The following is a 27,786-nucleotide window of genomic DNA, read 5'->3' as shown; positions in this document are numbered from 1 at the left end:
ACACCACCACCAGAATGGGACTTCGCCCAACGTTACCACCTTGCCGACCCGCGGTACTACGAATCAAAGACCATCGACGTACTCATTGGAGTGGATCACCTGTATCAGATCCTCCAGCCGTCGATGATAACTCAACCCAACCGACCGACTCTTATCTCCTCTCAGCTTGGATGGCTCCTCGCTGGTCCATACTCGACGTCATCGATCGAACCGAGTGTGCGCTGCCTTCACGTGAAGCTGACGCAACCTGAGGTAGACTCAATCACCCAGTTCCTAGGCCTCAACGAACCGCCACGCGTCAAGGACACCAGGTCTGTTGACGAACTCGAGTGTGAGCGTATATTCGTTGAAACGCACAAGCGCGATCCTACGTCAGGCCGTTTTATCGTCAAACTACCTCGACGAACCGACCAGATTCTTGGAGAATCATGCCAGCTTGCTATCAACCGTTTGAAACGTACCCGAATCTCTGCAGCTTATCGCGAATTCCTACGCGAATACGAGGCGCTTGGCCATATGACGCGCTGCGCACCTCCAGCACCGAACCAGACGACCTATTATATCCCTCACCACGCCGTGCATCACAACGGTAAGATTCGAGTTGTTTTCGACGCGTCAATGAAGACGACGAATGGCATCTCATTGAACGATACGCTACTAGTGGGCCCAACGTTGCAGGCGCCACTATTCACCATCTTTCTCCGCTTCCGAATGTTCGTACACGCATTTACCGCCGACATAGTTAAGATGTACCGCCAAATATGGGTACCAGACGAAGACCGCGACCTTCAGCGCATCGTTACCTACGAAAATGGCGAGATAATCGACTACCGACTGAATACCATCACCTACGGGACGAGCTCCGCGCCGCATTCCGCGATTCGAACGATTTTTCAACTTGCTGACGATGGCAAGGAAGAATTTCCAGCGGCGGCGGCAGTTTTACGCGAAAACACGTACGTTGACGACGCTCTGAGTGGCGCTAACTCGTTAGAAGCCGTGAAGAAACTCATTGAAGAATTAGTCGCCTTACTCTGTACCGCCGGCATGGAGTTAGGCAAATGGCGTTTCTCCGGTGAACTGGCAGACCACTCACCTCTCTGTAGCTCGTCAGCAGGCCGCACTCTTGGAGTCAAATGGGACTCTGCTGGTGATTTCTTCAGTTTTCCATCTCTGGCCAACGTCACAGTTCCAGAGACGACCGTAACCAAACGTATCGCACTCTCGAAAGTTTCCAGCATCTTCGATCCGCTTGGATTTCTCGCACCTCTCGCAATCACTGGAAAGCTTCTCATCCAAGAGCTGTGGACAGATAATCTGGACTGGGACGAAAACGTCTCTGCCGATTTCCAAAATCGTTTCAACCGTTTCCTTTGCGATATCACCGAATCCGCCAACTTACAGTTTCCACGCTACGTGGGAAGTGCTGAGTCCATTTACCTCGAACTACACGGCTTCTCCGATGCGAGCAAGGAAGCCTATGCTGCTTGCATTTACGCTCGTATTCTCAAGGAGAATGAGCCACCAATAGTACGCCTAATTGCTTCGAAAACGCGCGTTGCGCCGCAACGTCAACCGCGCACGATACCTGAATTGGAGCTCTGCGCCGCAGTACTCCTTACCGAACTCTTCGAACCCTTAGCAACGACCTTGGGTTGTAAGCACAATCAGTGTTACGCGTACACTGACTCGACCATCGTATTGGCGTACCTAGCACGGGAACCTGGTCATTGGACGCAATTCGTCGCAAACCGTGTGACGACCATCATCAGGACCTTCCCAGCTGAAAAATGGCGACATGTTATAGGGGAGATTAACCCAGCAGACTTAGCCACACGCCAAAAATCGTTTAACGAACTTGGACCTCGTCTCGATCTCTGGCTCCACGGCCCAGAGTTTCTTCATGAACAGAAGATACCGCCGAATCATCTCTCACGCGAATTTGGAGAAGAGATTTTCCAAGTCACTCTCGCTTACGTTCATGTGAGTACCGTACTCGATGAAATACCTCACCAATACGCAGATTTTACCAGATACGTCCTCAATCAGTATTCCGAACTCAGTAAGGTCCTGAGCATCGTCACCGCTTGGCTCCGCATCAAGGACTTCTTCCTCTCACGAGTCAGAAAAACGCCGCCTCCGAGCGGAAGTTTCTCTGCGGCTGACTATCGACGCGCCGAACTCGAATTGGTCCTTACGGCTCAACGTGAATCCTACTCGAAGGAGCTGACCAAGCTCAACATTAAGCGACCCCTACCGAGTCGAAGTAGGCTTACATCGTTGTCGCCTTTCATCGAAGGGGGACTCATCCGAGTAGGTGGTCGTATTGAGCGCGCCAACCTGCCATATCATCAACGTCATCCGATAATCATCCCCGCAAACCATTGATTCACCCACCTACTGATCCGAGATTGCCATCGCCGATTTGCGCACGCCGGACCTCAGTTCATCACTGCCTATCTGCGCCGCAGATACTGGCTCATTGGTCATCTGAATGCTCAGATTCAGAACGTTATACGTACCTGTGCCAAATGCGCACGATTTCGGCGAAATGCGCACCGAAATCCGCCAATGGCCGATCTTCCCGCCGACCGAGTTCATCCATCACCACCATTTTCCGTTGTTGGAGTCGACTACGCCGGTCCATTCATACGAAAACCCGAAATCCGATCTCGAACCAGTACCCAGTTAAAATCATATGTCGCCGTATTCGTATGCTTCAGTACGCGTGCAGTACACCTTGAAGTGGTACTGGACCTTACCACAGCAGCATTCCTCGCCGCGTTAAAACGGTTTGCGGCGCGCCGCGGCTGCCCGACAACCATCTATTCCGATAACGGTACCAACTTTACAGGCGCTGCCAACGAGTTGAACGAACGGTTCAACGAACTCGCCAAATCGATAGAGATCAAGAAGTTTTCCTCACCTCAACCAATTGAATGGCACTTCAATCCCCCGGCTGCGCCGCACATGGGCGGATTGTGGGAGGCCGCTGTTCGAATCATGAAGAGTCATCTCCGTAAAACCGTCGGTGACATAGCGCTTACCACCGATGAGTTCGCCACCTTGCTGTGTCATATCGAATCAATCATGAACTCCAGACCGATCATACCGCTCAACGATCCCGCTTCCAGCGTAGATGCATTGACGCCTGGGCATTTCTTAGTCGGGCGTCCGCTCGTTGCTGTTCCCGATGACGTCTCCACCGATACCCTTACCCACTACAGGAAGCGCTGGGACTTGGTAACCCAGTTGCGGAATGCAGTTTGGCGACGTTGGCGGCAGGAAGTGTTGAGCTCCCTCCAAAAACGAGTCAAGTGGACCTCCCCAGCGCGTAACTTCGAGGTCCACGACGTTGTAATCTTGAGCAAGGAGGAGGCCGCTCCGTTGCATTGGCCCTTAGGCCGCATCGTCCGCACCTACCCCGATCGTAACGGGACTGTACGCTTCGTCGACATTATCTGCCGCAACGGTACCGTTCTGAAACGTCCGGTCCACCACCTGATCCCGTTAGTCGATGTCGATCAACCTGTTTCGACGCCGGATGCCACCAGCGCCGACGGCGGCAGGATGTAAAGATTATTTCACCTGAACGAGTATTTTTCAGCTAAACGAGTATCTCACCAACCAGTTAAAAAAAGTAAAAAAGTATCTAGAGTGCCGATCGCGTAATTACCACGTAATTACGCGTCGTTCTTTCCTCCGTGGCCTCTGCCACGCAGCAACAGTTGTTTACGTTATCTTAGCTTTAGATTTCGTCAGATTGTAACCTCGTAATTTTAATCGTCAGTATTTTCGCGATTTTTAATTGAATAAATGTCATAAAATGATGTGCGTTTGTTTAATTTATCACCAGTAAATTACCGATTCAGAACTGCCAGTTAGTGAGGTAAATTATTTTCATGACTTGAAGATTACCGCAAATAACCGGTAATTATCAGTAAATTACGGTAATTACCGTAAACAACCTGTAATTAACCATAAATTACGATCATTCAGGGTAAATTACCATTTGGTCTGTACTTTGGCCTCTTTTTGAGGAATTCAGGACAGAGAAAACATCAAGCGATCGAAACCAAAAAGTTGTTGAATATCTCTTGTACTCGTTTTAATAAATCAGATCTGCAAATTTGAATCACATTCAAGGGCATTGATCTCCCTTTGCTATACCTTTCCGTCTCCCTCCATCAATATCATCCCTGCCTTTTAACCTATTATTTTAACAAATCGCTGTCAAAAGAATGATGATCGTCAACGTTATACCTACGTAATGGTCGTGGGTGTTCAGTTCACGATTCGATACACACACGAACCAAGCTCCACAGTCGAGTTATCAAGAAGAAAATGAGCCAAATTGCCAACTAGTGTAGCTACCGTACCGTGTGTGTATACATAGTGTAGGTATAGATTACATTTATTTTTTACGCAATTTGAAAAGTGAGGAGACGTACGAGTAGGACAGACGCACTTTATTTTTCTTCGCGTTAAAGCATCACAAAAGAAAACTGTGTATGTACGAGTATTTTCCGCATGTCCCGAAGCGCCTCCTGAACGCTGCTAAAGCTTTGAGAAAAAAGAAGTCGGCGTGTGCTACTCGTACTAGCTCTTGGAAGGGAATTTTTTTTCTTTCAGGAATAAAAATTTCGCCTCTCCTCGCCTCGCCTTGCTATGATAGCGTGAGTGTAGTTGAAATGTAATCTCGTTAATATAGCAGGATGGCAAGACGCTGTTGGATACGTGTGTATCGTCGAACCGTAAGGGGAATTGTTCGAAAGACTATTTATTTCTACAGCGTGTATGGTAGGCTAGGTATAGGTAGTACATGTGCCATGCCATGCTCGAGTACAAATATCGTGTTGAGTGTCGATGTCGTTTCCTAGATTTTTCTTTTCTTTTTTCGTTCGTTTTTTTTGCACGCGGAAAAGAGATGAATTTCATTTTAGAGATGTGATTTTACAAAAAATGATTTCGAAATGGTAAAAAGAAGGGAGAGAGATATGGAGGGTGCAGGGAAAAGGGGAAGCTAGAGGAGAATTTTTTGGAAATATTTATGAAGAGGGATGTGTTGAAAGAATTGTATTATTTTATTGTTTTGTTTTTTGTTGATTGAGTGAAGTTTTTTTTTCGATGTGGTTTATTGCTTTATTCAAGGGAACACTTCGATTCGACGAATCATCAAGTGTCTGATTTGTAGATACAATTATTTTGAACAACAAGTTAACCACTTATGAGTAAATTACCATTTTTCGAGTTTCAAAAAGATCTCATCCACGAGTCTTTGAATTTAAAAATCCATAAATTGAGGCAGAGAAGATCGCAACAAGGTCGATTTTGTGGAAGCCCCCCCCCTCCTCATTCCTTCTATTTGCCTGAAGCATTCACACATTGACTCAATAAGAAACACGATAAGTAAACTAGCTTCTATAAACAACGAGTATCTATCAGCGCGAAGACAGAACGAGAAACCTGAGCGAAGAAAGCAACCATACGAGCTCATTTATCGTACAAAAAGCTCGTATAACGTCGCAGCTGCCTCCAGTGCTACGTACGAGAATTTTCGGGCTCTTTTCCAATTTTTTTAAAACCTATACTATACATATATGTACATACGTGTACAATAATGTACATTTTACGTCTCCTCTTCCGCCGTCTCATCGTCTCCGCAAGTTCATAAGCTTTGGCTGCGTGAAAAATGAGGGGAAAAACCTAGCCCATGCTATACGTATGTGTACTCGTACATTACATTTCGGTCGCGATTTCGATCAACTTTTGCGCGATTTATTTCCATCTACGTCCTTTCTCGCACCGTCGAATTCGTAATTTCGAAAAATTTATACGTAAATTTTCACTCTCGCGATTGGACGGCGACCGCGAGTAAAACCCACACCGGTGGTTTTTCCTTTCACCGTTTTCGTCTTTCGCCTTGGTTCGTTTAGTCGAAATTTCTCCGCGCTGTTTTACAACTTCCGGGCGTTATTTTAACCCGACATCGTTCGCTGGCTCGTTTTCGCCAACGAGTATTTGGAATTCCATAAATTTTCACCCTCCTTCGCTGCTGAGCTGTGTACCGCAGTACACGAGGTTTGATTATGGGGAAAAATCGGCCTCTTACGATAGCAAATTTTTCATATTTCTTCAACTTTTTTTTTCATACGCCAAGTATCGTATCGTATCGTATATTTGTACACATCGAATACAACAGCAGCTTCAGCAGCGCAGGCTGAAGGTAGAAGGCTTATTTGAATTTTTTATACAGGGTGGTTTATACGTAGATTTGAGAAAAAAAAATACTCCTATCGATGAATTAAGCTATTTATGGCCCAAGTTTTTTAAATTTTTTGAGAGTTAGTTTTTTCAATCATCAATACGAATTGAAAGGGGTTGAAAATGAAGAAAATTGTGACCATTTTTCACTCAGTATCAATTTCTTTCCGTTCGAATACTTCTTCTGTATTGAGTAATTTTCCAATCAGCGAACCCTAAATGAACTCTGTTCGTGATTGTTGCTCCTTCTGACGTTCCAGAACACGTGCAACACGTTCTTCAAATCTGCTGATGGACCACCATGTATACTCTGTGATTTGTCTTTCATGCACCACATTGCTGGTATACAACTGTTCAGCGAGTTCAAGTACGTACACAACGAGTCTATCGAAAAGACCGTTTCTGCTCTGGCTTTGAATCCAATTCGCAATAATCTCGCGCTCGTTATTTCGTTGCGAAAGCGTCGCTTTATTTGAAAATAAACGCCATACAAAGCTCGTTCCGGATGCTTTTTAACTAGAGAAAGCGAGTAATTAAAAGTCCAAAAATACCCCATTCCCATTCCCGTTCCCATTCGCCTTTATATATACTTATTCCTCGATGACTGTTTTCTTCCTCCTTCACTCTGCTCCGTTCCTCAGCGCCATTTTGTACACACGCGATTAAGGGTAATATATTCGACGACCAAAAATACACAACACTTACATATACTCGTACTCGTACTCGTACTCGTACTCGAGAGAAAGAGTAACAAACGCCAGGAAACCTGTAGTTATAGAGCAAAAGACTCGAGTCGAGTTGAGCACCGCGTACTCTTGCCCCATTGCTTCTCTATGCTCGGCTTTATTATACTTTAAATGAAACGAAATATAATTTAATTTCTACGCGAATCTCTTTCTACCCATTTTTTCCTCGATAATAACGCTAGAAGGAGGAGGAAAAAAAACACGAAACTCTCGAGACGAACGAATTACCCACCCCCTTCCTGAAGGCGCACAACACAGGCTTTTTTTTATCAGGCATGCCGGAGTTACTTAAATTCAAACGCTTCGACGCTTTTAATACGCATCGGTCGCGCTGTAACGACTTCGTTTCTTCATCTTTCCCCCCATAATCCTTCCTCGTCGCGAGATACAAGTGTAGCAGACCACCCCGGCGACCCGAGGCCGAGGGGTCCGTCTTTTCTACTCAAAATTACTTTTACTGTGTGTAGTGAATGAGCTCTGATTGTGGACGGGTTCCTCTCCCCCTTTTTTTCGCACTTTTGGTCGACGACAACGGCGATGTACGTAGGTTTTAATTTCGAATTTTATGAAAAAAAAAAAAAAAAAAAAAAATAGAATAAAATAAATACACAAAGAGGAAGAAAATAACCTTTGCGATTTACTGAACTAAAGTTACAAAAAGAAACGTGTGGGTGTTGTTGCTCGTATATTGTGTTTTTCACAAAGAACGCACTTTTCAATGACTTGTGCGGCACAATTTACCTGCAAAGAAATTAATTTCGATTCCATACGATTTCTTCTTATTCGCCGGATATTGTGAATAATTATAATTAAATTACGCCCAAGCAACTAGGCCTTATTCGTAGCAAGTAATTAAATCGGTCTGAAAGTTTACGTTTTTTTAAATGAGAAAACTATGTACTTGAATAGGGACTCATTTTCATGATGTAAGTATAAAACATTGGGTAAAGTGCTATGAATGAGATTTCACAATAATGTTGAAAAAAAATGTCAAAAATTGGTAATTTACGGTAAATTACTCAAAAATAAGTAATTTATGGTAAATTATTCAAGAATTGGTAATTTTTCTGTAAATTACTCAAAAATTTGTAATTTACTGTAATTTACTCAAAACTTGGTAATTTATGGTAAATTACTCAAAAATTGGTAATTCATGGTAAATTACTCAAAATAGGTAAATTATGGTAAATTACTCAAAAATTGGTAAATTATGGTAAATTATGGTGAATTACAAAAAAAAAAAAAATGGTAAATTACTCAAAATAGGTAATTTATGGTAAATTAGGTACTCAAAAATTGGTAAATTACGGTAAATTACTCAAAAATTGGTAAATCAGGGTAAATTACTCAAAAATTGGTTAATTACTCAAAATAGGTAATTTATGGTAAATTTCTCAAAAATTGGTAATTTACAGTAAATTACTCATAAAATTGGTAAACCACGGTAAATTACTCAAAAATTGGTAAATTATGGTAAATTACTCAAAAACTGGTAAATTATGGTAAATTGCTCAAAAATTGGTAAATTATGGTAAATTACTGAAAAAATGGTAAATTACTCAAAAATTTGCAATTTACAGTAAATTACTCAAAAATTGGTAAATTATGGTAAATTACTCAAAAATTTGTAATTTACGGTAAATTACTGTAATTTACAGTTTTTCAAAAACTTTTACCAGTGCTTCGCTCAGTCAAAATGCTTTTCTTCTTTTTTGGAATAAATTTTTTAAAATTTCAAGAGTGAAAAAATTGACTCAAATCAAAAACAATGCTGGTTTATTTCTTGAATAATTGGATAGTGAATTTTCGAAAGCTTTGGTCCTTGCTTTGCTCGGATCAATTTGCTTCTAAGTTCAAATTTTGAAAAGGTTTTTATTCAGGTTTGAAAGATATCAAATCCAAAAAAATAAATTTTCGCATCAAAATAGTATTTTTTTTCAGTCTTTTGGAGTTTACATTTTTCCTAAGCTTTTGATCTCGATTCGCTCTGGACAATTTTATTGCCTACTATGTATTAAAAAAAATTTACTGAGAATTTTTTTTAGTTCTTCACCACAATCAAAATATTTTCTGCAAGTTGTGGATGCCAAAGGTCGTTTGCAAATTTGACTTTAAAATTTCTGAAATGCATTGTAACATTTTTTGAATACTCACTTGAGAGTTCTCAGATGATGCAGATGGGAATTTGGAGATTTTTATCCCCCTTTGCCCCTCCCCCAATTGAAATGGGCACGTAAGTACTTATACCAAAGCCCCCTACTAAATATGGCTGGCTAAGGGCCTAAATAGGAACACTGCTGGCTCATTTCATGCAATACTAGTATTTTGGGAAACCCTGCTGTAAGTGGAAGATGGTGTAGGATTTACGAGTACGACGGACATGTTTATGAATTGCTGGTCGTTTATGTATTTTTGTTTACTCGAGACCTTTAATGTACCTTTTCGAGCTTTAAATTACTTCTAAATATGACGCGGCTCGTTAAGCAACGTGCATGGCTGCGTTTCGTTAAACATATACTCATTCGTACATGGAATATTATTATATTCGTGGCATATACATGTATGATCGAAAAATGCTCGAAGAGGTTGTTGTAGACGAGTAAGATGCAAAGCGGAGGAGAGCTAGAGGCAAGCTAGAAAAATAAATATCATCGCGGTTATTTATATTTGTACGAAGGCTTTATATACTCGTACGTACACATACGCGATTTATCAAAAATTTAGTGCAGCAAATTTTATATGGTCTTCGATGGCGACCGACGAGCTACGAGTGGTGACGGCGGCGTAAAAATTTTTAATAATAAGGGGCCCTGCGATCGGGCGAATAGTAAGGGGTGCTACGTGGCTGAAAAATTTACGAGTTTGATGGATGCTGGATGTCTCTGCATACACATTTTGGTACTGCGTGTTTGTAACTTTATTAATTCTCTCGAGTCTGAGTATTTCCGAATCGAATAAAATTACGAGTCTGTTTGCTGGCGTATTTGTCTTATTATATCTTCGAATTGCCTTATTTGGATTGTTAAACGATTTTTGCTATACGCACACTGTTCTAGCTCTATAGTTTCTTCGTCAGTTCGAGAAGAACGTTGAAAAATATGGTTTCAAGATATTGTGTTGTAATAATAAGTGCACGAATATGAAGTACTCGTACACAAGTGTAATGCGATGCTCGTGGCAACTATAAAGCATTTTTAAAACTTTGATTCCAGTCAGCGAGTGAGAATTGAAAAAAAATAGGTTTCAAGTTGCCTGTAGTGAGTGAATTTGGCGCAATGGCAGTTACGCCGCGTATCTTTCATCGCGAGAGTGTTGATAAATTAAGAGGTTTCGACGCGCCACGCCGCGTGTGTGGTTTATTGGTTAAAGTTTAATTGAAATGAGTCTCGTTCGCGGTAATCAATTAGAGGATTGTGACGTTAAAAGGGTCGTGGAACTGGCGAAATAATCTGCCAGATCAGATTTAAGAGCTGTTAGAGCACTTGCAATATTTTCCAACTAGAGTGAAACTAATTGGATTCTTAATCGGATTTTTAGTCGGTAGAAGTCGTTCGATAATAAATGATTTGGAGGTATTATTTGTGTCTCAGTGAATCGGTCGTTTAGGAATCGTTCTATAGAGCGACTGATTCTCGTTTCTGAGTTTTTGATAATTTTTGGAACCGATGTTTCAGAAGAAAACATAATTTTGAACGAATCGTTCGCGAACGAGTGATTCATATTTTGTAAATCGTTCGCGAACGACAATAATTTTGGAGATTTGTTTGGTTGTTTCTCTTCTTGAATCATTTCTGAACGTTATTCATTCATTCTTGATTCTTTCCTGCGAATCGTTCGCGAATGATTCTGTATTTTCTGAAGCGTTTGCGTACAATTTACAGGAGAGAGTGTTGAAGGTGAACGATTTGAAATGAATCTTCAAAATTATTGATGGTAAATTACGTGTAAATTGGTAATTTACGGTAAATTACATGTAAATTGGTAAATTATGTTACATTACATGTCAATTGCGACAATTGGTAATTTACAATAAATTACCTAGGTATGTGTAAATAGGTAATTTACAATAAATTACATGTAAATTGGTAATTTATGTTAAATTACATGTAAATTGGTAATCTATGTTAAATTACATGTAAATTGGTAATTTATGTTAAATTACATGTAAATTGGTAATCTATGTTAAATTACATGTAAATTGGTAATCTATGTTAAATTACATGTAAATTGGTAATTTATGTTAAATTACATGTAAATTGGTAATTTATGTTAAATTACATGTAAATTGGTAATTTACAATAAATTACGTGTAAATAGGTAATTTACAATAAATTACGTGTAAATAGGTAATTTACGGTAAATTACGTGTAAATAGGTAATTTATGGTAAATTACGTGTAAATAGGTAATTTACGGTAAATTACGTGTAAATAGGTAAATTACATGTAAATAGGTAACTTACGGTAAATTACGTGTAAATAGGTAATTCACGGTAAATTACATGTAAATAGGTAACTTACGGTCAATTATGTGTAAATAGGTAATTTATGGTAAATTACGTGTAAATTGGTAAATTATGGTAAATTATGTGTAAATTGGTAAATTACGTGTAATTTGTTAAATTACAGTAAATTATGTGTAAATTGGTAATTTACAGTAAATTACATGTAAATTGGCAATTTACAGTAAATTACGTGTAAATTGGTAATTTCTGATGAATTATTTGAGAATAGGTAATTTGAGATAAATTACTGGTGGATCGGTTATTTACCGTAAATTACTTGTGAATTTGGTCAATTACTTCTGAAATAAGTCTCTAACGGTTTTTGTTTGAACCTTCTGTCAAAAATTCGTTCACAATCGGAATCGTTTCTTCATGACTCATTCGCAAACGACATCACTTGTGAATCCACGATTTGAAAAATCTCATGCTGGCAAAATTACCCAAAACCGTTCAAACTTCTTCACTCAACTACTCGTACATCTAATCCTCCTTTTCGCTCAGACAAATTACCAGGTCTCCGAAGACCTCGTTATGCAAAATTGGTGGCTCGATTAGTAACGTAACTTATCCTTCTTCTAAATCTTGGTCTCGTCGTCGAATCTCTCGAATTCCCCAATCCATTAGCACGTTTCTTACCAGACACTTTTAACCAAATCGAGAATGAAATTAAGAACATAACTCGACTGTGTGCTGCACCAACCAACCGTACATCTCTTAGGTATTGGAAAACACGCTCAGACGACGGATTTATATTTTTTTCACTCGTATTCAAACTACATATATAAGGTGAGTTAGCCGGACGGGCCGGGTCGTTTAATACCCCCTTGTCCCATCCAACTCTAAATTTTATTATCAAAGAGAAAATTCTCCCAGTTGGATTTTATCGTATCTATGGATGCGGCTGCATCTACTCGTAAGACAGTCCTGTAACGAGTACTTCTCTTCTTTAACTTTCTCACATTTCTAAGACGATTGACGTGATTCACTCTTGCCACTTCGACCTTCCATCGACTCGGAACGGGCATAAGATGGGTTAAAAGTTAATATAATCCGTACTAATCTCTTTTCGCTGTTTTTATTGTCTACGCTGGCTTTTATACGCTCGTGAAATTTATCGATTATAACTTTTTGTTTTTACCGCTGTTTTTAATTTTATTTTATATCGTCGCCCCCGCATACGCACGCACGTCTTGTGTACCCCATCCTCGTCCTGCATCCTACTCTATTCATTCTTCTCTATATTCTTTTTTTTGTATAGTCGTCGTCGCAGCATTGTGGACCAATGTCGCAACCCAACCGACGAAGGACTTTGTCGTACAAATTTTTTTCTCCATTTTATTAAATTCAAAGCACAATGCCTTCTTTTTTTTCTACTGCAGTCTTTGGTGTTTTCTCATTCGAAATATGACAGAAGCCGACGATTTTCTAGAATATAGTCGCGCCCACCACGATGAAATTAGACGAAAGCATTCGCCATTGTCTGGATTAGAGATAATTTATCCTATTTTAACTCGAATGTGTTTGAAAAATGATGATGTTTGGGGAGAGAAATTTAATTCACAATTGAAAATATTTTTTAATCAAAATTTGAAAAAAATTGCAGAATTATTTCTAAAGATAGAAAATTATGGCTAAATTGAAGAGTGAAAGAAAATTTATCCTTGAAAATCTTTCATTCTAAGTGTTCTAAAAATCAGTCAATTTTAAGCTTTTTTTTTGAAAAAAAAAAAATTGTCCGAATTCCCACCCCCTCCCCCTCATGTGAAAAACACAGCTCGAATAATCTGGTTTTTAATTAGCTACGTACTGTATGATTGAAAATCAAACCTTAACAACCACGTATAGCAATTTACAACGCTTGCATTTTGATACAATAATACAGATTACAGCGATGTATTATCCTCTTATTTGCTTGCACCTTTTTAGTCGCCCTCGTTGTGCTTTATGCACGTTCAAGCTTCGAGGTAAATGAGCATCATTCGATTATTATCATAACTAACGAGGTTACATAATACGTATGTAGTATCCGGCTATGCGGTATCCTTTTTTAAGTACCCTACCTTCCTATCGTATATACGTTGGTTGGGTCCTTATTACCGTTAATATATATACCATTGTTGCTCGACTATTCCACTTTATTGTCCATTTTGCAAACTTTTAATCGTAACGTTTAAAAAGCGAAGCTATGCTATTTTTTTCCCCTCCTCTGACTCGTTTAAACTCCGTCCGTGATTCTTTTTCCCTGCTCAGTACGTAGAGAATTTTCTTTTTTTTTTTTACAGCGTATACGCGTTTTTAGGACCCGAAAAACTCTATCTACGAATTTAACGAACCAAAGTCGTTACCATTTCCTTTCCTAATTTACGATAATCGTGCACCGCATCGCATCACCCCTGAGAACTTTCTGCCGTCGCGATGGTACTTATGGGCAATTTAAGAAAATCTTTTGCCTTTTTCTTGCGAAAATTCTGCGATATTTTTTTATTCGGTTTTATTTCTGTTTTATTTTTTCTTCTGGCGTTTCCTTCGAAGCGCGATTGATGCGGTGGATTGGAGAAGAAAAAAAAATTAAAATACCATTCGCGATTGAAAAGTCCATCGCGTTTCGTCGCTCGTACAGAAAGTTTATACTTTTTATCTTGATTTTCGCTTCTTCTCGAGGTAAGGAGGAGTAGAGCAGAGGTAAAGGTCGCAAATTATTCGGGTACACGGCGGCGCGGCGGTACCACAAAAGCAAAGGCGATCGTAAATAACGCGTAGAACCAACCCATATCCATAATTTCGCCATTTTATTCCCCATACAAAACGTAATATACGAGTAAAAATCGTCGCGATCCGATCGACTTTCGTCGGTTGTAATTTTCAGAGGTTTTTTCTCGTCTGGTGCATTCGTGATTTTACATTTTTTCTTTTTAGAGGGAGAAAAATCAATTCGAGAGTCTCAACGTTCCGCGTAGTTAAATTGCGAGAGAGAAAGAGAGAGAAAAATAGGGACGAATGTGAAAGTACGAATAACTCAGATTTTAGAAAACGTTAATTTTTAACGAGCTCGAAAGGCCTTTTTTTTTTTTTTGAAAAAAAGCTCACGTAATTTGCAAACTCTGATAAGAAGTTGAATTACACTTATATTTCGTGTCCCATCGGTTGAAAAAAAATTTTACCTGGAGAAAAAACATTCGGAGACCGCGTAACTGTTTTTTTATTTCTTTATGCTGTTTTTCTTCCCTCTTTCCACGAACTGAGACCGCAGCCTTTAGTGGCCTGGTAGGCTGTTTTCGTAATTTGAGGTAGGTAAATCAAAAGTAAAATTTTTTGTGGAAAATTCTTTATTGTTTGTTTTAAATTAACGAAAATGTTCGACTGAATACCTTGCCCGGTGGGTAGATTGGGCGTATCGGTTTGAATTTTGATAAAATAATACTTACTGGGAGAAAATGTTGTCATGGTAGGTAGGTATGTTGAAAAAAAGGAACCAATTGTACGTATAATATTTGAAAACGACCATAAAAGTGCATAAAAATGATATCAGGTAATTTCATTTTTAATCAAATCAAACTGTTCATGTTCATTTGTGAACGATTCACTAGACTACTAAATGATTCACAATATTGATTGGGAAGGAATCTCTGAATTTGACGTTTGCAAAAACTAGTAAATGTGACATCGTTCGCGAACGATTCTCGAAAAAAATCAATCGTTCGCAAACGAATCACTAGAAACAATAAGGTACTAGTTTTGTACAATACTCATCTGCAGTACATAGTAAAGTTTCAAAAAAAAAAAAAATGTAATTTTAGTTTTATGGTCGTTCGCGAACGATTCACAATAAATATCGAATCCGTTCACGAACGATTCATTATATGAACAGGATATTTATTGGGAGCGAATCCTCTAATATAAAATTGGCAGAAAATTAGAAAATATGATGTCGTTCTTTCACATTTGTTTGAGAATGATTCACAAAAAATGAACGAATCGTTCGCGAACGATTCACAAGAAATATCGAATCCGTTTACGAATGCTTAAGTAGACAAAAAATTAGAAAATTTACGACGTCGTTCATATTCGTTCGAGAATGATTCACAAAAATGAACGAATCGTTCGCGAACGATTCACTAGAGAGATTTTATCACTCGCAAATGGTTCGTTGTTAACAATTTTGATTTTCGGAAGTGACGTTCCAAAATATGAGTGAAAATGTTGTACGAGCAGTTGTATTTCATTTTTCACAGTCGTTCGCGAACGATTCGCTTCAATGTGTTGAACCGTTTGCGAACGATTCACAATTACATATTATGGATTTGTGATGAATTGGATATTGAAAGCGACGTTGAAAAAAAAAATAAAAATCGTGATGTCGTTCTTATTCGTTCGCGAACGATTCACGAGAAAAATTCAATCGTTCGCGAACGATTCACGATGTTGATCAATCAATTGTGAACCAAACCTCGAATGTAACAATTTTTGATTTTTCAATAAAATTGCAGAATATCATGGCCCTTCAGAGTCGTTTGCGAATGATTCACAAGATTGATGGAATCGTTGGTAAATGATTCACATTTAACATCAAAACAGAATGAAAGCGGCCTTCACAAAGTATTGGAAAATATGGCATGTCGTTCATAGTCGTTCGCGAATGATTCACTAGACATAATTGAGTCGTTCGCGAACGATTCACAATGCCAATTCAGTCAATTGTGAACCAATCCTCGAATGTAACGATTGCTAAAAATTGCAGAATATCATATCCTTCAGAGTCGTTCGCGAATGATTCACAAAAATGATTGAATCGTTCGTGAATGATTCACATTCAACATCCAAATTCTGCAAAAGTGTAAACATAATGAGAACGGCTTTCAACAGAGTATTGGAAAATTTGGCATGTCGTTCATAATCGTTCGCGATTGATTCACTGGGCAAAGTTGAGTCGTTCGCAAACGATTCACTTCAAGTGTCTCATATGCGATTGTGAATGAATTTTTGAAAGTGGCGGTGACTTGAAATAATTGTAAGATATGATATGTTTAGAATCGTTCGCGAACGATTCACTAGAAAGACCGAATCGTTCGCGAATGATTCACTTCCACGATCTACATCTTTTGTAATTAATGTATTTTCGAAAGTGATGTTCATAAAGTGTTAGTAACTATGATTTTGTTCAAAATCGTTCGCGAACGACTCTCAAGATGAACGAACCGTTCGCGAACGATTCACATGACGAATTGAATCGTTCACTAATGATCCATTTTAAATACTTAATATCGATTGTGAATGAAATCATAACGTTGCTTATAGTCGTTCGCGAACGATTCTTCAGAAAGATTCAATTTTTCGCAAACAATTCACTAAAGATATTGGCGTTTCTGAACGGTTTGAAGATTTAAGAGAATACAAGGGGGAGTGTAGTAGATTCTCTTGTCGTCATTTCAGGCGATTCATTTTAATTTTTTAGTGACGTTTCGTTCATTTCACGAATCCTTTGATTCCGGGTACTCTTTGTGTCTGCTTTTAATCAACTCTGTACCATTTATATGCAAATTAGTCACCTCAAAACACAGTGAACTCAATAACTATCGCATGTAGTAATCTAAATGCGTGAGACAGCAACACAATTGTACTCGAAAAAGCATCATCTCACTTTCTACTGTCTTTATTTCCTCCTTTCCTCTTGTCTCATGACTCAAAGCAAATCCTCTTTGATACGGAGCTGAGCCTGCTTCGTATAGCATAGAGGTAATCGGGGAAAAGGCTCCAAAATGCATAATTAAAATCGCTCGCTAGTCCACGACGACACGACAACTTGAACGATGAAGAAAGTGGTCCATGTCTAGTAGGCCGGAACCGATCTCCGAGAATTCATATACATATTAAATGAATACGCGATACTTGTACGACGAAAGAGCAAGTATTGTGCAGTATATTCTACGATGAAGCAATAGGTAGGTAGGTATAATGTCGGCGTAGATGGCTTTGCAAAGGCGGCGTGATGGCGTATTTTATACGCATCGATGAGGACAACGACGACGATGACGACGAGATAACTATATTAAAACTACATTGACTTAAAATTCATCCAATTTACACTTGAAATAAGTAGTCTGCCTCTCTACTCTCGTCTCTGGTATACATAGTAGGTATACTAGGTCTAGGATACGATATGTATATACAAGAGCGAACGTAGAAGCTTTTCTCGTCATCATTTAAATAAAGGCCCGCCAGCAGCGTAGAGCGTATACCGATACAACGACGGACAACTTCTAATAATATCTCGATTTTGTGCTCCATGTTCATGTCCAGTTCCCTCCTGCCTGCTCGTGATGATATAGGTACCTATATCATTGTTGACTCATATTATATGGAGATAATATTCATCTCACACCGATGCTTTTGCAAAAGCTGGGATTTTTTATGAAATTTTCACGTAGGTTGATGTCATCATACGTACATACTATTTTTTTTGACACTATTTGGTTTATTGTAACTTCTTCCCTCTACCACTCTCTGTACCACCTGCGCCAACTTTGACCTTACGCAAACTAGGTACCTATACAAAGACGCCATATTCGTTTGACAGTTTCATCGTCTATAAGTTAAGAGTAAATTGAACTGGATATACTGGAAAATAGTACGAGTAATTCGTCGAATCGGCGAAGAAATTTAATAATGCTGGCGAGTTTGACGAACAATAAGCACACTGGTCTTGGATGCTCCCTTTCTTGTCGCTGTCTCGCCTAGTTTACTCCAGCGTCGAAAAAAAGTTCACATTTTTATAGATAAATAGGCGGAAAATAGTTTTTTTTTTTCAGTCAAAACCCTGAACCGTATCCAAGGACATGCAGTTTTTAATATTTTTCGAAAACGAGCCGAGCGTTGATTCTCTCTTTCGTCTGTTGTGAAATTTTTCACCCTCGTAGTAATTTTTTTTATTTGAGAATATTCCAAGAGACATTTTGATAGACTCAGCTCCGCCCCATGTGTCAAATTTATATACGAAATGGTTGACTATATTCGTGTCCCCCAGTCTCTTTCATTTTATCGGCGTATATTACGATGAAGATGAAAATTAATACATGAAAAAGGGTTACTTTTCTTCGGCCGATGATGGAAATATTCTCGAGGATGGATTTGTCGTCGTCGTCGGCATTATGTGGTTTTGCTGCTACCTTTCTTTTACGTTTCGGTTTCGCTGCTGCTGGAGAACCTAATTGGAAATGCGAATTGGCTATACTCGAACAGTTGAAAGGATTAGTATTAAGGCTTGGTAAATTTATTCGACGAAATTAAAGAAAATGAATTTTTTCAACTGGTCGAATTCGAAGTACGAAGGTGCACCAATGGACATAGGACGTGAACGACGAACGTGGCATGGCGTGGGTTTTCTTCGATAATGTGATTGAATTTTGATTCGATGCCAGAATTCCCTTTTATTAATTCGACCTTCTATCTTCCTCGCGTTGGTTTGATATGAGATAGATTTCGGTCCTTTGATGGGAAGGTGGGGGAAGGGGGGTATCTTGTGTGTGGCGTCGACTTGTATTTTAGGTGTATCGGATCCCTTTCTGGTATAGGAGACGAAGAGTGTGGTATTTCTAGGTATTTTTATTTTTGAAAATTGAGTTGTGAGCATTTTCTCGTATAGTGAAGTTGAGAGATGAAGTCCTCAGAGAGGTGTTTTGAAATTCTTCGATGAGTTTGGCAAGAATTGTCTCCTTTTTTTTGAAATTTTCTTGCTTTGTTTTCAAAAATATCAATTCACACGTTCTGGGAAACTTTTGAAATTGACATTTTTATTGGTGAAAGTAAACCCCTTCTCACCCCCCCCCCATTAAGTGATTTCCATTCGATTGAAATCCGTCTCAGATGTTACTATTGATGTCTAAATTTTTTCAACTGTCCTTCCCTCCCTCCTTCGAAAGAATGCAAAATTAAAATTTGAAAACGAAAGCCCTCATTCCTGAAAAATTTCAACAACTTTGAATGTTCTGCGCCATTTTCAATTTTTTAATTATTTTCGAAATATTAAAATCCAGAGGGAGGAGAAAAACTGAAAAAAAAATTGAAACTATCGAAAAAAGTAATAAGTATGGATATTGAGATCTTAATTTTCGAGGGCACTGACTTAGGTTCTGAAACCTGCTTGACCCTGGAATCAAAATTACTTCCCCTGCAGAGGACTTGGACCTCAAAATTACTGAAAATATTACAGAGGAATCGAAGTGTGAAATTGAATATTTTTTATGAGAAATTCGGACTAGAGAGATAAGCGAGTTCTGCGCCAGGAGGCAACATTTTTGGTCTGATTGGTGGAGATGGAAATTTTGACTTGAGAGGCGAGCGGGTTCTGCGCCAGGAGTGAAAAATTTTTCACTCTCAATCCCCTCAGAAGTCAAAATAAAGTACAGAAAATGTTGTAAAGCATTCGAGCTTCTTTTCTTTACGTCTGAAGAATTGATTTTCTCATGGAATTTCTAGATTAGAACTTCTCAGTTCTTACCTCTCTTCCCTCTTCCCCCTCTTCCCTGTCTACCAAAAATATTTTAAAATTTTTTCAAGCAACTGAGAGGAGTGTTTTCTAATGAATATTCATTTTCAATCGTATGATTTTCAATTTTACTAATTGGTTGTGATGAGAAATTCCAGCTGAAAAGGTGAAAAGGGTTCTGCGCCAGGAGTTAAAAAATCCGATTTTGCAATAGTTTCACGCTAAAAATTAAAATCAAAATTCAGACCGGGAGTTTTGAGCCCAAAAAAAAGTTATAAAAAATGCAACCAGTTTTAATTTTGTAGTCAAAAACATTTCAAAATCGTAATCTACCCCTCCCCCTCCTATTATAAACGACTATTTCGAAACAATTTTGCCCTTTCTGAGTCCCAAATCTTCCTTCATGGAGTCCATTTTGGTTTCAGGGTCAAACTGGTTTCAGAGTCGAAATTTGCGAACTCAAAAACTTACATCTCGATAAACGTATCGTATTTTTCAAAATTTTAGATTCTGTCCCCTTTTCCCTTGTTGAGTTTTGAAATTTACAATAATTGAAGCGAAGTTTTCTTTCAGCCATGAAATAATCAGTATGGAATTGTCACGAAAACAGAATTTTTTTCCCTATATTTTTCAAGCGAAGATGAAATTTGCCAAAATATTTCATATCTACTTCTCTTCAGCATCCAAACACTAAACTTTTTTGATAACTTTTCGTCGACTTGTTCACTTCCTCGTATTTCTGTATAAAAGAGAGAAATGAAGAGGAAACAAAATTTTTGGGTAAATGTAACAAAACTTGCTAAAACTTTACTCGTTTCAGTTCATCATCTCCCCTTCCCCCTCCCAAAAAATGCCGAATTCAAAAAAATTTTAAATTTTTTTCCTCGTATAATAAACAAAGACAATTTTTTTTGAAATCTTTCTTCTTTGGACTCTTCTCATCACCTACCCTACATAGAGAGAAGTTCGGTTCGAGTTTTCAATATTTATTCATCTTCGACATTTTTTTCATTCTTTAAAGTAGGTACCTACCTACCTACCTATATTTACTCGAATTGTAGGTAAGTATATGAAATTTAATACGTTTCAGATTTTTTTGGCATTCTCTCTGTCGAAACATTTTTGGAACGAATGTTCTATACCCTGTTCCGAGCTTTTTTCCGCTTCTTAATCCGGGTGGTATTTTTTTATTCGTCGTGTTACGAGAATTTGTGATTCTGTTTTCGACAAATCGTCAGACCAGCGTATTAAATTTTTTATCGAATTTTTTGCTCGTGAATTCTACTTCTTATTCGATTCACCTACCTGTGAAATGTGCTGAAATTTTTTTATTAAATTTTTCGTTTCCGTTTTGAGATTTGTTGTATTTGTTATAAATTGTAAACCCCCTCTGGACTTGCTCCTTGCTGTATTTTTTTCACTCGATTTCAAAATAAATGTCGAAGAGTTGGTCTGTGTGTGATGCTTATCGATACACAATAATACGCTTACGAGTATTTTAAGCCTTCGGACGTTTTTCGAACTCTGTGAGCGATTGTAATAGCTCGATAAAAATATCCTTGTCTGAAATCTCGTATGGTTTGCGATGAAAACCAACCGGTAATCGAGGGCCACATCTGGTAAAGTAAACGATACGCGTAGCCAAGCTCGGTTAATTTGTCGGATTTTCCATCGCGCGAGAGAACATTTGCAGTAAGTAATTTGCTTGTCTACCCTGCCTCAGCACTTGGTCTTTTTGTCGGATATTTTTCATTTCTCCAGTGTCGGTTGTTTGTTGTCGGTCGACGAGTCATTGTGTGTTTGAAAAATTCGCCGTATGAAAATGAGAATTTTTCTTTTCGAAAACGCAAATCATTTTTCGACTACCTACGTACCTACATCTGGGAATTATTTCAAAACAACTCGGAAGGTCCTTCGGGATATTGCATATACGAAGTGTATGCACTTGCATATGTACCATACGAGTATAAGTGGGAGGAAGGACTCGACTATATAATACGAGTAATAAAGGTTGATTATTTGCGATAAAAAGTACCTTTGCGAAGTACTTTGCGCGTATACCTATAGTGTTTGTGTTGTGTGTTTTGCTGTTATTGTGTAGAAGCTCGGAATAAAGGCGAGCAGGTTGTTGAAACTAAAATAGAACAAAATGAAATTAGCACGGTCAGGGTTTTTCATTCGCCCTATTTACCTATTAGGTCGGTATTTTGTTTGTGAATTTTTGTTGCACAATAATGTTCGCTTCGCTCGCGCCCCCTGTGCCTGTTAAAACACACCGTACGAGTATGGGCGAGTTTTGGCGCAAACCGAGTGAAAATTTTAATTAACTGACAAGACTACGTGTAATTGAATGTGGGTGGATGGAGGAATAAAGGACATGCGAGCACGTTGTTATGTATTTTCATGTACTCGTAGCTGCATTGGGTCGCGCTGCTATTCATTTTGGCAGCGTGCAAAAATTCATAACTAGATGGTATTTAATTTCCGGAAAATTTCCGTTATCGAAATGAGCTGGGTGTGAGTTGACAAAAAAAAAAGTTTGAAGGATGCAGATAGTAGGATTGAATTTTCTGGTTGGTTTGATTGGCAGAAGTGATGGACTCTGGAAGGAAAATGCAGCAGTACCTTGACTATACTTCCTTTTTCCACTGTTTGAAATTTATATTTGCAGTGGATCTAGAGGAAATGAAAGCGAGGTATTGCTGAATGAGCTGAGGTTGTTTGAAAGTCGTCACTCGTCCTAGATTGGAATCCAAGTAGCAAAGTGTTTCAAAAATCGATTTTGGCGAATTTTTCGAAAACGTGGAAAAATTATTTGGCAAAATGCGAATCGTAATCCAACATGTGTGAAAATGACGAAAACAAATTTTTCGTATTGGAGGGGAGAGGAGGAGGAGGTTGAAAACCGGTATTTTTCAGCTGAAAACAAGTTGAACGGTTATTCCTTTTCTAAAATTTCAACACCTGAATTTTTTGCTCAAAACTTGTAGTATGACCCATCAAAGTGGGTTAAAATTTCACGCCGAGTCCAAAAACAACAGCTGTTTTTGTGTTGCACCTCCTCCCCTCGCTTCAGCCCCTCAAAACCGTACTTTTTGATTTTTTTTCTCCAAATTCGCCATTGTGACCCATCAAAATAAATTAGAATTTCAAGCTGAGACCAAAAAAAAGAACTCTCTCCCCCCCTCAGATTTAGTCTCTCAATACCAGACGTCATTCAGGATTTTTTCTCTCTCGAAACTGGTAATCAAGTTACCAAAGTTGCTAAAACTAACGTTTGGTCAATTTTTCAGCATTTTGGTTGCCAAAGTATGGAACTTTTTCTGCAAATTTTCAAAAATTCAATTTTTTCATGCATCTTGAGGTGGAATTATATTTTGATAAGTGATAAATTTGCGGAAGTGTGCACTTTTTTTATACAGTTTCAACTGGCTACACTGGCTTTTTAGCGTTAGGGTTGCTGAAAGGTTACAAAGCCTTGCCTTTTACTAAAATTTTGAAGGTTTCGTTTTCATTCAAGTCGAAATTCCAAATAATTTTGTTTCTTACTTACTGAAAAATGTTACTTTTTTTACAAAACATTTTCAAGTCTTGATTTTTTCAAAACATACTCAGAAGACTCGCTTTATGCTTTTCGTTCAAAGTTGAAAAAAAATCTCGCTCCCTGGCAAAATTGCTGAAAAATCTTGTTTTTGACCGAAAAGTTGCTTCAAAAAATGGCCTGCTTTTTCTATAAAAATTTCTAAAAAATATCAAAAAAGTGCCGAAACATTCGCTTGTTTACTAAAAATTTCCCTTACGTGTTTTTAAAATAATTCCCGAAAATTCTTGGTTTGTTCCTTCAGTCTTCTTGCTTTTTGTCAAAAATTGTAAAAAGTTCTCGCTTTCTAGAAAAATTGCAAATTATTGATTTTTTCAGCAGAAGTTGCCAAAAATCACCAAAAAGCCTTTGTTTTTTACCATAAAGCTGCAACAAAACGATTATTTTGCTAATGATGTCCAAAAATTGATACTTAATTTCAGCTGAAATTGTCAAATTTTTGTTTTTTGGAATCACTAATTTTCAAAAAGTTTTACTTTTTTCTAAAGTTTTCAAAATTCTGCTTTTTACTTACCAAAAAATTGTCCATATTTTTTTTTCATTTTTTCAATTTAAAAAAAAACAGATTTTTACTTTTTATTAAACTTGTTAAAAATTGTGTTTTTTTGTAAGAAATTTTGCCAGAATTTGCCAAAAAATTGCTAAAATTGTCAATTTCGCTTTTTTAAAAATTGTTTCAATTTTTCAAACATTTACAAAAATTATTACCTACTGTTTATTAAAAATGTTGAAAATTGTAACTTTTTCTTAGAAATTTTGAAAAATCGTCCAGAAGTCTTTCTGTTCTGCCAGAAATGGCCAGAAAGTCCTGTATTTTGCTGAAATTGCCAAAATGGTTTCGTTTTTCAAAAATTGTATTTTTTTGTCAAAAATTACAAAATTTTCACTTAATTGCCAAAAATTGTCTAAAATTTTCATTTTTTTAAGAATTTACAAAAATTCTTACATTTTTATTGAGATTGTTAAAAATTGTCATTTTTTATGAGAAATCATAAAAAATTGTCCGAAAGTCTTTCTTTTTTGCCAGAAATAGCCAAAAAAACTGTACTTTGCTAAAATTGTAAAAGTCTCGCTTTTTTTCAACAATTGTTTTTTTTGCAAGAAATTTAAAAAATTCTCTCTTGTTTGCCGGAAATTGCCAAGAAGTCTGATTTGGAAAAAAAATCGTGAAGGCAAGAGTAGGGGGCTCAAAATTAAGGGGGGGGGAATAAAAACAATCGCTTCTTTTCTATAGTTTTGAGTGAAAAGAAATCGTGGGCCAGTTGGGGGGAGGCAAAAATAAAAGAGATACTTGGTGTGGGATAAAAATAGTTACCATTTTTGTATTCAGCGTGAAATTCTAATCCACTTTGATAGGTCATACGGCTAGTTTTGAGTAAAAAATGACTTCTTTTTTAACCCCCCCCCCCCCCCTCCACCAATCTTTTTCGCCGTCGGGAAAATCTCGAACATTAACACTTTTCGCTCCTTGGATTCTAAACGATATTCATTTCATTGGTTCTTTCTCATCATAGATAAAAAATTTGGATACTAAAATCCGTCAGTCTGTATAGCTTAGATACTTACCAAGGAATCCTTGTATGGCTCCCAAAGGCATGACGAACAAGCTGACCAGCAAATCGGCGACGGCCAACGATAATAAAAAATAATTTGTTACGTTTTGCAGTCTTCTATCGAGGCATACGGCCAAACATACCAATATGTTACCTACGCCTCCGGCCACGATGAATACGCTGGCGAATAAAAATATCCACGAGAACTTGGTCTCCTTTTTTTTGAGATCGTCCTCCGTTTGCAACGTGCACAATATTCGCGCATCGGTGAAATGCGAAGGATTGCATTGCAAATGGAGATTTTGAAAGGTATCGTTGATATTTGGAAATTTTGGCAGAGTCAGCCACACCGCCGACGAGAACGAGCTGTTGTCCAGCAGGTCGACGTTCAGGTCGACCACCTGTAGCGATATCCTTCTGGGGAATTCTTGTTCGAGATCAAAGGGTTGGCTATCGTTGGCAAATACCGCCAGAGGTGGATCGGTGCTGCGACAGTCGGCGTTACGTTCGGATGGTTTGGTTTGATCGTGATGGAACAGGCAGCGGTAGTAGAGCCGGTGCACGTCTTCGTGGTGATCAAATGACGGAGCTGTTGTGGTTGTCGTGGTGCTTGGATCTGGGATGGTGGTACGATTGTCGTTGATGTGCAGACAGTCCAAGTGATGCAGCGGCTCCGAAGTGGCCGAGAAATTGAAGCTTAATCGGCACACTAGCTGGATTACCCACCATGTGGGTAATGTCACGTCCATATCGCCTCATCCCCCCGATACGCTGATGGAATACTTTCCTCCTAGTCGCATGGTTTTCCTTTGGGTACCTGTAAACGAAACCGAGTGTTAAATAAGAGTCGTGCATTAGCGAACTGTTTTATAGAATTAGAGCAGAACAAGCATGCCTCAGATCCCGTCTAAAAACTGCTAGGTGTTCAAAAATCAATCTTTATAAATTATACTACGTAATGTAGAGGCTTAGTGTAATTGGTTCCATTCCCTTTCGTTTCCTCTTCACTCCCCTTCGTTGCAGAATAAATACGAAGTTTGCTCGAAAAATGCCGTAAGATTCCTCATTTTTGTCAAAGTGTTTGAGTTGTGGAATTATTCTTCCTCTCCCCCCCCCCCCCCCACCTGTTCTCAGATGAAGCAACATTTTACATTAAAAATGAATAATTATAGAGGCTGCGTTTTTAGATAAGAAAAAATTAGTGAGACGGGTAATATTCGCAGGTATAATTCGGGTTAAAATAATATCATTGTGGGTACGTTATTATGATTCTCATCTTCGTCATCTCGAATGTTAAGTGAAAGTTTGCGAGATGTCAGATATACTCGTACTGTGTATGGTGCACAGTTGACACGTGTCTAGTTGTTTCCGCCATACACGATGCTTCTACGACAATTAATCCTTCGCGAATGATTCGTTCAATTTGTTAAGTCATAAAATGAATCGTTTGCTAACGATTTTTTGATTTTTGTGATTTTATAACGAATGAATTAATCGTGAATCATTTTGCCCTACTGCCCTACTTCTCAACTCATAGTCGCCAATGATTTTGTTCGATTTTTCAACTTATCAGTTATATAGTCGTTCGCGAATGATTCGTTCAGTTTGTTGAGTTATGAAATGAATCATTTCGGAATCATTTTTTTCAATTTTTGTTGCAGAAAAATGAATCAGTCACCAATGATTTTGTTCGATTTTTCAACTCATCAGTTAGTCGTTCGCGAATGATTCGTTCAGTTTGTTGAATCGTGAAATTAATCATTCCGAATAATTTTTTTCTTCAATTTTTGCAATGAAAAAACGAATTGGTGTTGAACGAATTTGTTTGATTTTTCAACTCATCAATAAAGAGTTGTTTGCGAATGATTCGTTCAGTTTTTTGAATTATGAGATGAATCATTCGTGAACGATTGTTTCTTTACTTATTGTGATGAAAAAACGAATTATTATGGATTTTACATGATTTTGCTCGATTATTCAACTCATCAGTGAGTCGTTTGCGAACGATTCGTTCAGTTAAACGATTCATGAAACGAATTATTCGCGAACGATTTGTTCAATTTTCGTGCTATGAAAACGAATTGATGATGATGTCATGAATGATTTTGTTCGACTCATCAACGAGTCGTTCGCGAATGATTCGTTCTATTTTTTGAGTCATCGATTTTCCAAATTTTTGGCGGTATTGAAATGAATTGATTTATGAACAATGAACGTGTGATTTCAACTCAAATTATGAGTGAGTCGTTTGAGAATGATTCGTTCAGTAGGTATGTTGAGTCATGCAATGAATCGTTTGCAAACGATTTTTTTAATTTTCGCAATTCAGTAAAAGAATCGGTCACAAATAATTTTATGCGATTTTTCAATTTTCGAGTGGGTCGTTCGCGAATGATTTGTTCAGTTGGCTGAGTCATTAAATGAATCGTTCGCGAACGATTTTGTTGATTTTTTGATATGGAATCGAATTGGTCATGAAAGATTTTGTTCTAATTTTCAGCTTATCAATGAAAATGAATCATTCGCGAACGATTTTTGTGCTTGGTCAATATATCAACTTTCACGGGGATTTTTCGCGAATGATTCGTTCGACGAATGATTTTCCGGATTTTGGCAATATCATAATGAATCCGTTGA

General features: G+C 38.2%; 2 protein-coding genes across 3 annotated transcripts in view; one reads left to right on the top strand and one right to left on the bottom strand.

Moving 5' to 3' along the window:
• Rpn2 (Regulatory particle non-ATPase 2) overlaps positions 1-27,786 on the top strand; it is a 397,281-nt gene that overhangs the window by 268,610 nt on the left and 100,885 nt on the right. The gene's annotated exons all lie outside the window — the stretch shown is intronic.
• 5-HT2A (5-hydroxytryptamine receptor 2A) overlaps positions 1-27,786 on the bottom strand; it is a 96,188-nt gene that overhangs the window by 28,206 nt on the left and 40,196 nt on the right. For both annotated transcript variants that reach the window (XM_065352894.1, XM_065352893.1), the window contains exon 2: positions 25,163-25,966. In XM_065352894.1, coding sequence (XP_065208966.1) covers positions 25,163-25,898 — 736 coding nt within the window. In that variant the 5' untranslated portion in view covers positions 25,899-25,966. The remainder of the gene's footprint in view (positions 1-25,162; positions 25,967-27,786) is intronic.

Source organism: Planococcus citri, chromosome 2 (genome assembly GCF_950023065.1).
Source record: "Planococcus citri chromosome 2, ihPlaCitr1.1, whole genome shotgun sequence".
NCBI classification, from domain to species: domain Eukaryota; kingdom Metazoa; phylum Arthropoda; class Insecta; order Hemiptera; family Pseudococcidae; genus Planococcus; species Planococcus citri.
The sequence above is the reverse complement of the archived record's forward strand: the minus strand, read 5'-3'. Positions and strand labels throughout refer to the sequence as shown.